The sequence below is a fragment of the Eptesicus fuscus genome, chromosome 7 (genome assembly GCF_027574615.1).
Source record: "Eptesicus fuscus isolate TK198812 chromosome 7, DD_ASM_mEF_20220401, whole genome shotgun sequence".
Lineage (NCBI taxonomy): Eukaryota > Metazoa > Chordata > Mammalia > Chiroptera > Vespertilionidae > Eptesicus > Eptesicus fuscus.
In genome coordinates, this window is record NC_072479.1 from 57,442,979 (window position 1) to 57,456,377 (window position 13,399).

The window sequence follows — 13,399 nt, forward strand, 5'->3', positions numbered from 1 at the left end:
TCCTGGAGATCCCACCCAACCCTCCAGGCCTGAAATAAGGGACAAGAGATTGACAAGGATTACAGGAATATGTGACTTTATTTTAAACACGGACAGCAAGGAGGAAATGGCGATTTTGGAAAGGAAGGGAAGAACAAGAGTGCAAGGGAAGGACAGGGACTGAGGGGCTGTCCTCTTCATGGGTCCAGGCAGCCCAGAATCCACAGAAGAAATCCACTCCGTGTGTAAATCACTCCTCCCAGCAGCCTTTCTTGGCCTGGGGGAGCCAGGAGACAAGGAGTGGGGTTCTCTCACAACCAGAAATAAGAAGTGGCCCCAGACAGTTTGGTTCAGTGGATAGAGCATTAGCCCATGGGCCAAAGGGTCCCGGGTTCCATTCCAGTCAAGGACACGTACCTTGGTTGCAGACGCGATCCCAGCCCTGGTTGGGGTGCATGTGAGAGACAACCATTCAATGTGTCTCTCTCACATCAATGTTTCTCTCTCTGTCTCTCCCCCTCCCTTCCATACACTCTAAAAATTAATGGAAAAAATATATTTGGGTAAGGATTAAAAATGGAAAACATGATGCTTTTTTTAAAAAAGGAAGAAAGAAAGAAATGAGAAGTAGACATCAGAGAAAATAGGTCAGGGTGAGATCAACCAGTTGTACCTGCCACTGGGTAGCAAGCACCTGGGTGGGTTGGGCATAAGGGCCAGCTGGGACCCTCAGGGTAGGTGAGAGGGCTGGAGGCTCAGTGTTTCTTTTTTTTAAATTTCTTTATTGATTAAGGTATCACATATTTGTCCTCATCCCCCCATTCCCATCCCAAACCCCTCCCCACAAATGCCTCCACCCCCTGTTTCCATGACCACTGGTTAGGCTTATATGCATGCATACAAGTCCTTTGGTTGATCTCTCCCACTTTCCCCCACCCTCCCCTACCTTCCCTCTGAGGTTTGACAGTCTTACCGATGCTTCCCTGTCTCCGGGTCTGTTTTTGTTCATCAGTTTATGTTGTTCATTATTTCCCCTAGATGAGTGAGATCATGTGATACAAGAAATACACTTATAAGACCCAAAAATGAGACAAGCAATAATGGTTATGCTGGGAGGCAAATGAATCAGTCTGTAGTGAGTTTCATTCTGGGCCAACAGTTCTTTTAAGTCCCAATTTCAATGTCAAACAGTTTCTTATGTGTACATGTCAGCAATGATATTTCAGTTCTGGATGGTGGACAACTGGTGGTAATGCAGGTCCGACTCTCTCTGGTTTGGTCCTGGGCAACCTGCAGTGACGCACAGCTGCTGACTGCTAGTATGGCAAGGCGTCATCAGCATCTTCCATCTCTGGACTGTTTCTCTTCTGTCTTCATGGCTGGAGCAGTCCTGTCAATTCCTCTCTGTTGCAGGGATCCACGTGGTCTTGGAGTTGTTTTCTGAAAATATACAAACATATTCTCAACCAAAAGTTAATAAAGGAATATTTTCTATAAATTTGACATGCCCTGCCAACTTAGCCCTTCTTACAGCTGTGCTACAGGCTCCCATCCCACTGTATCTGGTGCCACAGGCACAAGCGGCAGAGAGGTCCCCAGAAACAACACTGTCCTGGGAGCTGTTCACACCTGCAAAGGGACAATCAGGATAACTCAGAACCTTTGTGGGGAGCTGGTCCCAAACAGCACCCAGACCTGGAGGAGCAGGCTAGCATGGGGGAGGGGCTGGGGATGGTCACCAGAGCAGGTACCCGCAATTGAGGAGAAATAACAACAACAACAAAAATAATAGCAGTTAGAATTTACTGACCACTTACTGTGTACCAGGCATTCTACGAACGCTTTACCTGCACACCTCACTTTATCCTCACCCCATCCCTGAGCAAATTTTATGTCTTCATTCTAGATACAAAGGAAACTGAGGCTCAGAGAGGTTATATAACTTTTCACCCAGATTGTAAGTGGCAGAGCCCAGGCTTGAACCTAGTTGTATTTGATTCCAGAAACACTCTTGACCACTACACCACAGAGAAGGGGGAAAAATGTATTTCTTAAAAGGGCACATGGATATTTAAGATGTTTCATAATGATGCCTTGGGTTACCAAAACGAACACACACATACACACTTTCACACACATACACTCCATATAGTATTTTCCATCCCTTTGGCTCGCTCACCTCTAATCATGGTCCTCTCCAGGTCAAGCACCTCCAGTGCTCAGTTTGACATTCATTCTAAGCCCGCCCCATCCATCCACCATATCCACCATCTAGCCCCAGCCGGCCGCCTTTCCCCCTGCCCTCTCTTCACATCCTATTTTTCAGCTAAAGTGGACCGCCAGCTATTCCTGTCACATCAATAGCCTCTGTTACTTTGTGTCTTTGCTTACATCTTTTCCCCCTCTCTCACTCATCTCAGCACATTCAGTTCTTCACCGTTCTTCAGGTCCAATCAAACGGTGTTCTTCTCCAAGGACCCTGCCCTGACCTCTGGCCCCAAGCCCGTGAACTGGGGCTCACTCTCCCACCAAGTCCCCCTGGCATGGTGTTCCTCCATGAGAGCCAGACACCCTGAAGCTGTGTATCAGGGCCCTCTGTGCCTGCCTGACCTGCCTGGGGACTTCAGTCTCCTCCTTCATGCCCTGAGCCGGGTACCTCCTGAGTGCCCAGCATGATTTCTAGAAGATCTGGCCAAGAATGGAGCAGCCCTCCTCTTCCCCAAGGAAGCGTAACTACTAACCCTCGCTATAGGGAAATCTCTTCTTGGTGTGTCTGAACTCTCATGCTATAGCCCATCTCTTGTGCATGGGTTTCAAGAATAATAAAGGGGAGATCAGGGCGCATGTGTCCCTGAGGCTAGGTCAGAGACTGGTACTGACACTTTGGGGGACCACTGTGTTCTAGCTGTCAGACCTTCAATTCCCTCCCCTTCAGCTTGTGTTTTGAGTGGGCACAAATCAACCCGAAGCCCTCTGGTCTCTCTGGGTGTTAATGCACTTAATTATCTGTGTGGGCAAAGGCTGATTACTAATCTCATCAATTGTGATAGCACAGAAAGTCCTACCCATCTACCCACCAAAACCTAAAAGAGGTCCAAGCAAGAATCACATCAGTACCTCCATAGGACTAATTTAAGTCCTCCGTGCTCAGGGTAAGTCCATTTCCTCTCAGGAGGGCACACCAAAGGAAGATGTCACCAATACTACCATTCCCTGGAGAAATTTGGAGTAGGAATACATAATCCCCAAGTCATGAGTCACACAGCTGGAGCTGATGACTCCAGCTGCCACAGAGGACAGAACTAAGGTTGGGATGAAACTCCCGCAAAGCCAAGGCTGAACCAAAGGGGTTGGGGCCCTCAAGGATTTGGAAAGGGGGCAATGGGGCACTCCCTGGAAATGGAATGCCAGGCAGCCCAAAGGCAGGCACTGCAGCCATGATGACCTCTGACGTTCCAGGATTTAATTACCCTTTGCACAATAATAACGCATATTTAAAAACAAAGGAAGCCAAGGATGATTTACATGTTTCTGTTTAATATGGCTGCTGAGTTCACACTTTGGTTTCCTCTGCTCATAACTGGACACATAATCAACTTCCATCATGACAGGTTTGGCCTTCTGGAGTTGGTGGCCAAGCACCCGTTGAAGAAAAGGCTTTGAATGAGGCCAATTTCTCTAAAAGCCCAAAGCCTAGCAGCCCCAGCACCTGCTTCTAGAGGACCGAAACCCTCCTCAGCACCGGAAGACTCAGACCCTGGGGGGGGCCAGTGTGGGGGAGCGCTGAGAGCCACCTTTAAGCTGACCCTCCCTCTCTATGGAGTCTTCTATGCATGACCTTAAACAAGTCACCCGACCACTCTGAGTTCACCTTCCTACTCAGGTAAACCCCAGGAGGATGGAAAAATGCATTTTAAAGCCCTTACACACTGTAGGCACTCCATAAATGCAACTCCCTCCCCTCCACCTAACAGCATAGAGAGGGGCCAGGAAACAGTTTCTGGGAGGGAAAGGGGTGGTGCCATACTCACAGGGAGAGGAGCCATAGCTGAGTTCTGATAAAGAGAGAAGAGAACGTTTTGCCCAAAGGGGGAGGGGGCAGGATGAATGGCAAAGCAATAACAGAATAAACAGAACAAACAAACAAACAAACATGTACGGAGCTTTCATTAAGCGTGAGGTAGGGCCCTAACTGCTTTCCTGTCCATTATCTCATTAGGTCCTCCCAACAGCTCTCAGGCGGTACCATTAATATCCCTCTTTTGCACATGAGGAAACTCGGTTCAGAAAGGTTATTATTCACCTTCCAAGGTCGTGACAAGAAAATGTTCCACAGACTTCAGAGACCACTTCCCTTCAATTCATTCTCTCTCTCTCTCTCTCTCTCTCTCTCTCTCTCTCTCTCTCTCTCTCTCACACACACACACACACACACACACACACACACACACACACACACCATATGGAAATGCACAAACAACTAAGACCAAGGCTTCCCAGCCTGAAGGGTGGTTTCGCAGGGCTGGGACCCGAAGAGGGGCCAGGTGTGCCCAGCTGCCCAGCCTGGGGACGGAGCCCAAGATCCAGCGCTACCCAGGCCGAGTCTGGCAGAGGGGTGTCGGGCCCGCCCTGAGCCCCTGGCGCAGGGCGGGCGGAGCTGACCGGGCACTTCTGGGCCCCATAAAGCGCGGGGCGAGGGGGCGAACGCTGTTTTATGGAGGCGGCCAGGCGGCCGCCCGCTTTGATTCCGAGCGGGCCTGGGCACAAGGGCCGACCTCCAAGCTCATAAACGCGTTGGCTGCGCGCTCCCTCCCCGGGCCAGCGGGCAGCGATATAAGACTCCGCGCGGACGTCGGGGTTCAGTGCCCTTCACTGCCGCCGCCGCCGCACCATGTCCTGCCTATCCACCCGCCTGGGCGGCCCCTGCGGGGTCCGCGCCTTCAGCTGCGCCTCCGCCTGCGGGCCCCGGCCCGGCCGCTGCTGCATCAGCGCCGCCCCCTACCGCGGGGTCTCCTGCTACCGCGGCCTCACAGGGGGCTTTGGCAGCCAGAGCGTCTGCGGCGCCTTCCGCTCCGGCTCCTGCGGACGCAGCTTCGGGTACCGCTCAGGCGGCGTGTGCGGACCCAGCCCGCCCTGCATCACCACCGTGTCCGTCAATGAGAGCCTCCTCACGCCCCTCAACCTGGAGATCGACCCCAACGCGCAGTGCGTGAAGCATGAGGAGAAGGAGCAGATCAAGTGTCTCAACAGCAGGTTCGCTGCCTTCATCGACAAGGTGGGTGTCCTGGACCAGCCCTTTCCTGGACCTTCAGGCGCTGGGCTGGGCACTGAAGCGGAGTCAGGGGCAGGAGGGATGTGGCCCAGGTGAGCTCCCAGTCTGATGGAGGAGATGGACCAGGGCACAGACACTGACAGAGAGCTGTGTATTGGGCAGGGGCTCCTGATTTGATTCCAACGTTATTGTATACAACCTCTGTCCAGGCAGGCAGGGTGCCCACAGAGAAGGTTTGGGTGTTTTTGAGCACACCTTTCCTGAGCCTGGAACTCCTGGGAGGACCACGGATTCCCAAGCTGTCTCTTTAGAAATGGGTGATATATCTATTGAGAGAGAGAGAGAGAGAGAGAGAGAGAGAGAGAGAGAGAGAGAGAGAGAGAGAGAGGTGGAGAGCAGCATTGATCAGTTGCCTCTTGCACATGCCCGGATGGGGATGGAACCTAGGTATGTGCCCTGATGGGAATCAAACCCAGAACCTTTATGGTGTGCTGGATGACACTCCAACCAACGGAGCCACCCGACCAGGGCAGGAGTGCTGATCTTTTATGTGATACTTTTAGTTAATACATTAAAGCATTAAATAGCACCTGATGAGAAGATTCATCTCCTTCCATGAGTGGTTCAGTCCTTTAGGTTAAGTGGAGAAAACCTTCATTGGGTGCTAATATGTCTATAGCATCCCTCCAGGACTTGCTACTCTCCCACTTTGATAAAGAGAGCAAGCCTCGAGGTTCAGAACTGTCTAGGGCAACAGTTTCAGCTACAATTTACGTTTTATGGTTTCTTTTATGAAGGCAGAGTGATAATGGTTTTACGATGGTGGTAGTAATATAAAGTTACTCCTTTAATCTCATTTAAGTGTAAATGTTAAGAAAATTCACTTATAGATACATCCTGAATGAAACCAGACAAGGGGATGGCAAAATTTTGAAGTCAGCCAGCGAAGGGCTCATATTTGAGACCTGCTGCCACACCCAGTCCAGCCCTTTGAGTGCAAACAGAATACAAAGGAGACAGGGATATAGGGCAAGGGCCCTGCCCAAGGGCCCACCGAGTGTGGGTGGCATAGCAGGACTCCGAGCCCAGCCTCTCTCCAGCTCCCCAGGTGAGAGTCTGCCCTTCTGACCTCCCCAGCTGGGAAGGCCTCCCCACCTTGACCATCGATTCAAACAAGTGCTCAGCCAGCCCCAGGCTGCCACTGAGGACATAGCTAAAGGAGCCGTAGGCCCTGCCCTGGAGGAGCTTGGAGTGGAAGGCTTTCGTCCTCCTGTATCCCTCCAACCCCTGCTCTACCTCCCTTCCTCCAGGAAGCCTTGCTGACCTGTCACTACCCTCCCCCCCTTCCTGTCCCCCCGCCCAACCTAATCCAGCACAGCACATATGCCCTCAGCCTCTCACCCATCCCATCCAGGGCCACCTAGACAGACCCTCGCTCAGGCCTGAACAAGCAATCGTGAAACGAGGATTCTGGTGCATCCTCACCCAGGAGAGCCCAGCAGGGTCCATGGCGGTCACCTCTTGCCTCTGCACAGCGCTGCGCTGCCAGTTCTGTCTGACGCTGCCCGCTCTCTGGGGAGAACTGGGGATACCGGCTCCTCCCACTGACTTTCCTCCCACCCCGAATGGCAGGTGCGCTTCCTGGAGCAGCAGAACAAGCTGCTGGAGACCAAGTGGCAGTACTACCAGAACCGCAAGTGCTGCGAGAGCAACCTGGAGCCGCTGTTTGAGGGCTACATCGAGACGCTGAGGCGGGAGGCCGAGTGTGTGGAGGCCGACAGCGGGAGGCTGGCCTCTGAGCTCAACCACGTGCAGGAGGTGATGGAGGGCTACAAGAAGAAGTGAGTGCATCAGGGAGGAGGTTTTGGAGAAAGGAACTGGATTAAGTCGGAGCTGGGTAGATCTGGGTTAGACCACAAGAAGAACTGTCCACAAGGAAGAAGTGACAGGAAGTTTGTGGGGATTTTTTTTTTTATGGGATGGGAATTGAAACATTGGAGGGTCTGAGCTGCTCCAGTTACCTCCTTATTACGTGCTTACTTTATTAATTCATCAAGCATTTGTTGAACATCTACTCTATGTTGCAGGTGTTGTGTTGGGCCCTGAGGTGAGGTAGGGGTAAGAAAGTAAGGAATGCCGAAACTGGTTTGGCTCAGTGGAGAGAGCGTCGGCCTGTGGACTCAAGGGTCCCAGGTTCGATTCCGGTCAAGGGCATGTACCGCAAGAGGCAGCTGATCGATGTTTCTAACTCTCTATCCCTCTCTCTTCCTCTCTGTAAAAAATCAATAAAATATATTTTTAAAAAAAAGAAAGTAAGTAAGGAAGAGCAGTAAGGGGGATACCAGACGAGGGCAGGGTTCCTGCCCCCTTTGGAGTTACAATCCAGAAGCAGAGAGAAGGCCGAGGAAGATGTGCCTGGCACCCACCCTGGCCCACATCGTGAATGAGAATTCCTGAATCAGTACGAGCACTGGGTGACATGGGCTGGTTTGAGTACCAGGAGGAAAGGGATGGACAAGGTCCTTTCTGGTCCAACATTTTGATTCTATGATCACCTCCAAGTGATCCAGTTCCTGGAGTCTGTTTGTGTAGGCCCTAATTCGCTTTTTTTCTCTTCACATCCCAGCCTATTGAACTGCTAGACACTGAACCTATGCTCTTTGTCCCAGGTATGAAGAGGAGGTGGCACTCAGGGCCACTGCTGAGAATGAATTTGTAGTCCTAAAGAAGGTGAGTGACCCCAGAATGCTCGTCCCACCACTCAGAACTGAGGGCAGAGGCAGGAGGGAGCTTTCTGTAATTCAGGGAGGCTGAGCGACACCCCCAGAATCACATAGCCCAACCTCTCCTCCATTCTTTTTCCCAAATGCCCTAATGCTCCCCGGGTGGCCCTGGACACCAGGGCACTCCGCCTGCTTCAGGCAGGCCAGTCTCCTCTATCCGTGGCAACTCCCACCTGGCCAGTGGCTCCCCACCTCCTTCTGCCCTGTGCCTGGCAGAGAGGCACTCAGTAAGCATTTGTGAGTGAAAAAGCACACGAAGGCTGGAGTGAATCCTCAAACCAGCCACCTCCATATGAGGAAGGCAAGGGTCACTGTAGGGAAACTGAGGCACGGAGGTCCGGGGTCTTGCCCTGAGTCACACTGACTTTAAAGAGGCAGATCTGATCCCTGAGACCTCTTCTCTGACCACAGATCTAGATTTCTTTCCACGAGACTCCAGAGCAGAGGTGGGTAGGGCATCGGTAGAACTGAGCCATTTTACACTAGATCCTAAGTTTTAGGGAAGGTACTAGATGTAGATCCCAGAGGCATCATCCCAGTGGGTGCCAGAGGAAGTGCCAGATAACCTCAGGGTCTTCCCCCATTACCCGAACCTGCTCCTGACCTCTCTACCTCCATAAAGGGCGTCACCAAGGCCATGGGCTGAGCAGCTGAGGAGGGTCCAGGGAGTGTGCCCCCCTGGTGGGAAGAGCTCTGTGTGGTCTTCCCAGGGAGACGCTCTGCCGCTCTCTGCCCTTTAGGACGTGGACTGCGCCTACCTGCGCAAATCAGACCTGGAGGCCAACGCGGAGGCCCTGACCCAGGAGATCGACTTCCTGCGGCGACTGTATGAGGAGGTGAGAGGGAGCGCAGAACAGCGGAGCGGCAAGGCTCCTCTCAGCCGTAGCCTCTGGGTCTGAGGTGCATTTAGAGGCCCCAGGTGGAGGGGGCATCTTGGAGATTGGGCCTTCAGACAGTGAGTCTTGGAGGAAACTGAGAAAAGGAACAGGGAAGGACCATGAGGGGGACACTGCGAGCTCAGGGCTCTGGTCAAAGACGCTCTTCCCTCACTCCCGCCCCACAGGAGATCCGTGTCCTCCACGCCCACATCTCAGACACCTCCGTCGTCGTCAAGATGGACAACAGCCGGGACCTGAACATGGACTGCGTCATTGCCGAGATCAAGGCTCAGTATGACGACATCGCCAGCCGCAGCCGGGCCGAGGCCGAGTCCTGGTACCGCAGCAAGGTGAGTGGCACAGGACACCTGCCACCTAGACATGGCAGTGGGAGGGATGTGAGGTATATATCAGAAAAGGCTGCTTTTGTCTGGGGATTCTGATCCTAGGGATGGTAACAGAGGCCAGACAGCTCTCAGGGTGAGGGGGCAGGGCAGGGCTGCCATGGGTGGTTGCTCGGGCTGAGCACTGTACAGCCTGCACTCTCATCTGTGGTGGCCTGAATGGGTGGCAGATCCCCTCCTGAATCTCTGCTTCCCCGCAGTGCGAGGAGATGAAGGCCACCGTGATCCGTCACGGGGAGACCCTGCGCCGCACCAAGGAGGAGATCAATGAGCTGAACCGCATGATCCAGAGGCTGACCGCCGAGGTCGAGAACGCCAAGTGCCAGGTACGGGAGCCTGGCCTGCCCCTCAGTGTAGCAAGAGAAGGGGTTAAGCCTGCAGCAGGGCCACTCAAGGTTGACACCTTGCCAAAGTGTGGGAAAAGGAGCAAACAGCAAACATTAGATGAGTCTCTTTCATGGAAAATGCTCTCCATTCCACTGAATGGAGATGAGAGGGGACAATAGGAGGGGCGGAGGCGTGGAACAGTATGGAGGGGAATGGAATGACCAAGATTCTCTTGGTCTGGGAGTCATAAAGGGGCAGAAGAAACAGCACTGGTCTAAGGGGCAGGTAACTAGGGCTCTCAAACCAGCCCTGCTCTAATTACCACATGATTTGGGGTAAACCATTTCACCGCTGTGGCCCATTGTTCTAGGTCAGTGGTCGGCAAACTACGGCTCTCGAGCCACATGCGGCTCTTTGGGCCCCTTGAGTGTGGCTCTTCCACAAAATACCACGTGCGGGCGCGCACGTACAGTGCAATTGAAACTTCGCGGCCCATGCGCAGAAGTCGGCTTTCGGCTCTCAAAAGAAATTTCAATCGTTGTCCTGTTGATATTTGGCTCTGTTGACTAATGAGTGTGCCGACCACTGGTCTAGGTCAGTGATCACACACTCCCAGAGGTTAGTCGATGCGTGACGTAGGCTGCCTGAAGGCACCGGAGTGTAGTAAACCAGAAAGCACAAAGGACAGAGCTCATCAGATCCAGCTGAGGCAGGCCGCATGGAAATGCAGGCCAGTGGGCCCAGAGCCTTCGATAGTTTTCAAGAGAAGCCAGGAATTTGGATTTTTGTGTTAAATTTCCAAAATTAAAAGACACTGTGCCAACATTCCTGGCAGCACTAATTTGCAACCCCCAGGCTCACCAACGGGTGAGGCGCCTTCTTCCCCTGACAGTCAATGGTCATTGGATGCCTGGCCTCTGACCCCAAATCCAGAACAGGAGCCTTAGTAAACCCCCCCATCCCCACCCCACCCCCACCCTGTGCCTCCCAGAACACCAAGCTGGAGGTCGCAGTGAAGCAGTCGGAGGAGCAGGGCGAGACGGCCGTCAGCGATGCCCGCTGCAAGCTGGCCGAGCTGGAGGCCGCCCTGCAGAAGGCCAAGCAGGACATGGCCTGCCTGCTCAAGGAGTACCAGGAGGTGATGAACTCCAAGCTGGGCCTGGACATCGAGATCGCCACCTACAGGCGCCTGCTGGAGGGCGAGGAGCAGAGGTGAGAATCACACCTGTGGGAAGGATGTCTCTTCAATCCACCCAAACTGTGCTTAGAGCCAGGAACCTGTTGGCTTGTTTTCATCGAATTTGCATCAAGATTACTTGAGAAGGGAATTTGCAAACTTGGCTCTCCCCAATTCGTGTTTGTCTCTTTGCTCTCCCCGCAGGTTGTGTGAAGGGATTGGTGCTATAAATGTCTGTAAGTAATCGATACTGTGGGTTCTGAAATAAGGGCTTGGGGCTCCTATAGGGCAGACTTTTCCCTTAAAGGGCCACACAGTAAATATTTCAGACTGAGGGCCATGCAGTTTCTGTCTCAACTACTCAAATCTGTCATTATAATGTGAAAGTAACCACAGCCATAAGCAATACTTAATAGATAGGTCTGGCTGGGTTCCAATTAAACTTCATCTACAAATATACAACCACAATTTGAAGACCCTGGAAGGAAGGAGAGGAATGTGGCAGTGAATGGTTGAGATAACTTTAATAGCTATTTCTGCCGATAGCGGGGCCTGGGCTAACAGTTTATCAAGGATCCATCCTTGAGGTCAGACTGCAGGAAGGAGTGTCCAGGTGTGAGGGGGAAGCCAGGAATAAGAATGCAGGGGAGGACCTCTGAACAAGAGAAATGGGCTCTGGTCAGCAAGCAGGACTGCTGGCCACCATCTGGCACAGGGACTAAGCCCTGTCCTCCACCCGCAGGTGTCAGCAGCTCCCGGGGTGGCGTTGTCTGTGGGGACCTCTGCGTGTCGGGCTCCAGGCCCGTGACCGGCAGCGCCTGCAGCGCCCCCTGCAGCGGGAACCTAGCGGTGAACACCGGAATGTGTGCGCCCTGCGGACAGAGCTGTGGCAGCGGCCGCATGGTGCGGTTTGCCTAGTGCCTCCGTCTTTGTTCACACACCGATCTGCAAGCGAGTTGGCCCAACTCCAGCTGCCGGCCCCAGCCCAGTGCTGAGCCCAGGCTTGAGCTGGAGGGGCTTCGGGAAGCAGCCCTGCCCTGCGCACACTGCTGCCTTAATTTCTCGCCCCCCCATCCCCCTGCCCCCCTCTGCTTGTCTCTTCATTTCTTCCAAGGAGGTCGGCTCTTCGGCTCTTCGGCTCTTCGCTCTTCTTGCTGGTGTGTCTTGGTAATTCTCCCCGGCCCCAAAAGTCTGAATGACTGGTTTTCTCGAAACCCTGGGCAAAGGTCCAATCCTGACTGGGCTGCCCTGGGAACTGGGACTCCTGTGGCTTCTAAGGGACAGGTTGGCCCTGGGGCGGGGCTGGTGCTGGCCTCCCCTGCCCTCTAAACCCGTGCGCGATGGCTGAGGTGCATCTCCCAGGGAACAGCTCTCTTCGGCCGCCTGGGCTCTCGCTCCCTTTCCCTCATGCTTGGTCTCCACGTTTCCAATAAAGCTCAGGGGTCATAAGTAATGGCTGGAGACTCCCTGCGCATCTGTGCTTCCACGTGTGGGCTTCCCACCCAGTTTTCACCCCCGATGGAGGCAACAGGGAAGCTGTTCTCAGCCAGAGAGGCAGAGTGGACTGTCTCTGGGGCACCCTACCCAGGGTGCCACACTCCTACATCCTGAAGGGTGCAGGGGCATAGGCTGGCAGCCCCAAAACCCAGGCACACAGAGGAGCTGGAAGGGAAGTGAGCAGGGCAACAGGGAGGAGCTTTAGCAAGGATGGGGGTGCTGGCTCCCCTGACACCTTGCGGGGGGGACCCCATGCTGCTGAGACACCAGTGGTCCACTCCCTCCACTCCCCCACTATGCCCCCACCTCAACATGGTAAAGTTCCTGACCATGGGATCAAATACACAGACTTCCCCTTCCCCCATAAACCAACGCTCCCTGGGTAGACCCATCCCACACACATACCACCACCACCACTCCCAGAGGGTCTCAGAGAGACCTCCCACCTCCTCCCCAGTACCCATCGTATGTGCTGCTGTCCATACTGGATGGATGTCCCAAGCATCGGCCACAAAGACACCCTCACAGTCACACAGAGCCCGAGTCAGAGACCTGACACACAGGTGCCCCATCAAGCGCACAGACTTAACACAGATGCACCCTCGGGGGTTCAATACACAGACCATTCCTCAGCCCACTGACCTGGGCACAGAGCCACTACCAGGGATCCAGACTCTGGTGGCCTCTTCATCTTACCCAACCCCCCTCCTCCACACACACACATACACACACACACACACACACACACACACACACACACACAGAATTCTAGATTCAAACACACACAGTCCAGGGCCTGGCTGACAAAGCACCAGGAAGGGCTGAGGACAGCCAGTCTGAGAGTTGGCTGGTCCAGCCAGAAACCGGGGCCTGAGGAATGGCCTCTGGCAGCAAGTGCAGGGGCAGGGGGGCGGGGGTCACACAGCCCCACCCTCAGCCGTGGAGGACTCGGCTGCCCACTTCCTGGCAGAGCCAGAACTTCCCTGAGGTGCCTTTGGGCTTCAGGAGAAGAGCTGGAACTGGCCCAGCCCTGAGAGGGGGCCAAGGCCTCACACTCCATAAGAGCCAGGTTCCTTAGAGCA

At 53.8% G+C, this 13,399-nt stretch overlaps 1 protein-coding gene across 1 annotated transcript; it reads left to right on the forward strand.

Moving 5' to 3' along the window:
- Window positions 1–4,870: 4,870 nt before the first annotated feature.
- LOC103285545 (keratin, type II cuticular Hb1) lies at window positions 4,871–11,795 on the forward strand. Its single transcript, XM_008140922.3, has 9 exons — window positions 4,871–5,254; window positions 6,884–7,092; window positions 7,921–7,981; window positions 8,775–8,870; window positions 9,098–9,262; window positions 9,517–9,642; window positions 10,635–10,855; window positions 11,025–11,056; window positions 11,563–11,795. The coding sequence occupies exons 1-9, from the start codon at window positions 4,871–4,873 to the stop codon at window positions 11,736–11,738; spliced, it is 1,470 nt and encodes a 489-aa protein (XP_008139144.1). The 3' UTR covers window positions 11,739–11,795.
- The last annotated feature ends 1,604 nt before the right edge of the window (window positions 11,796–13,399 follow it).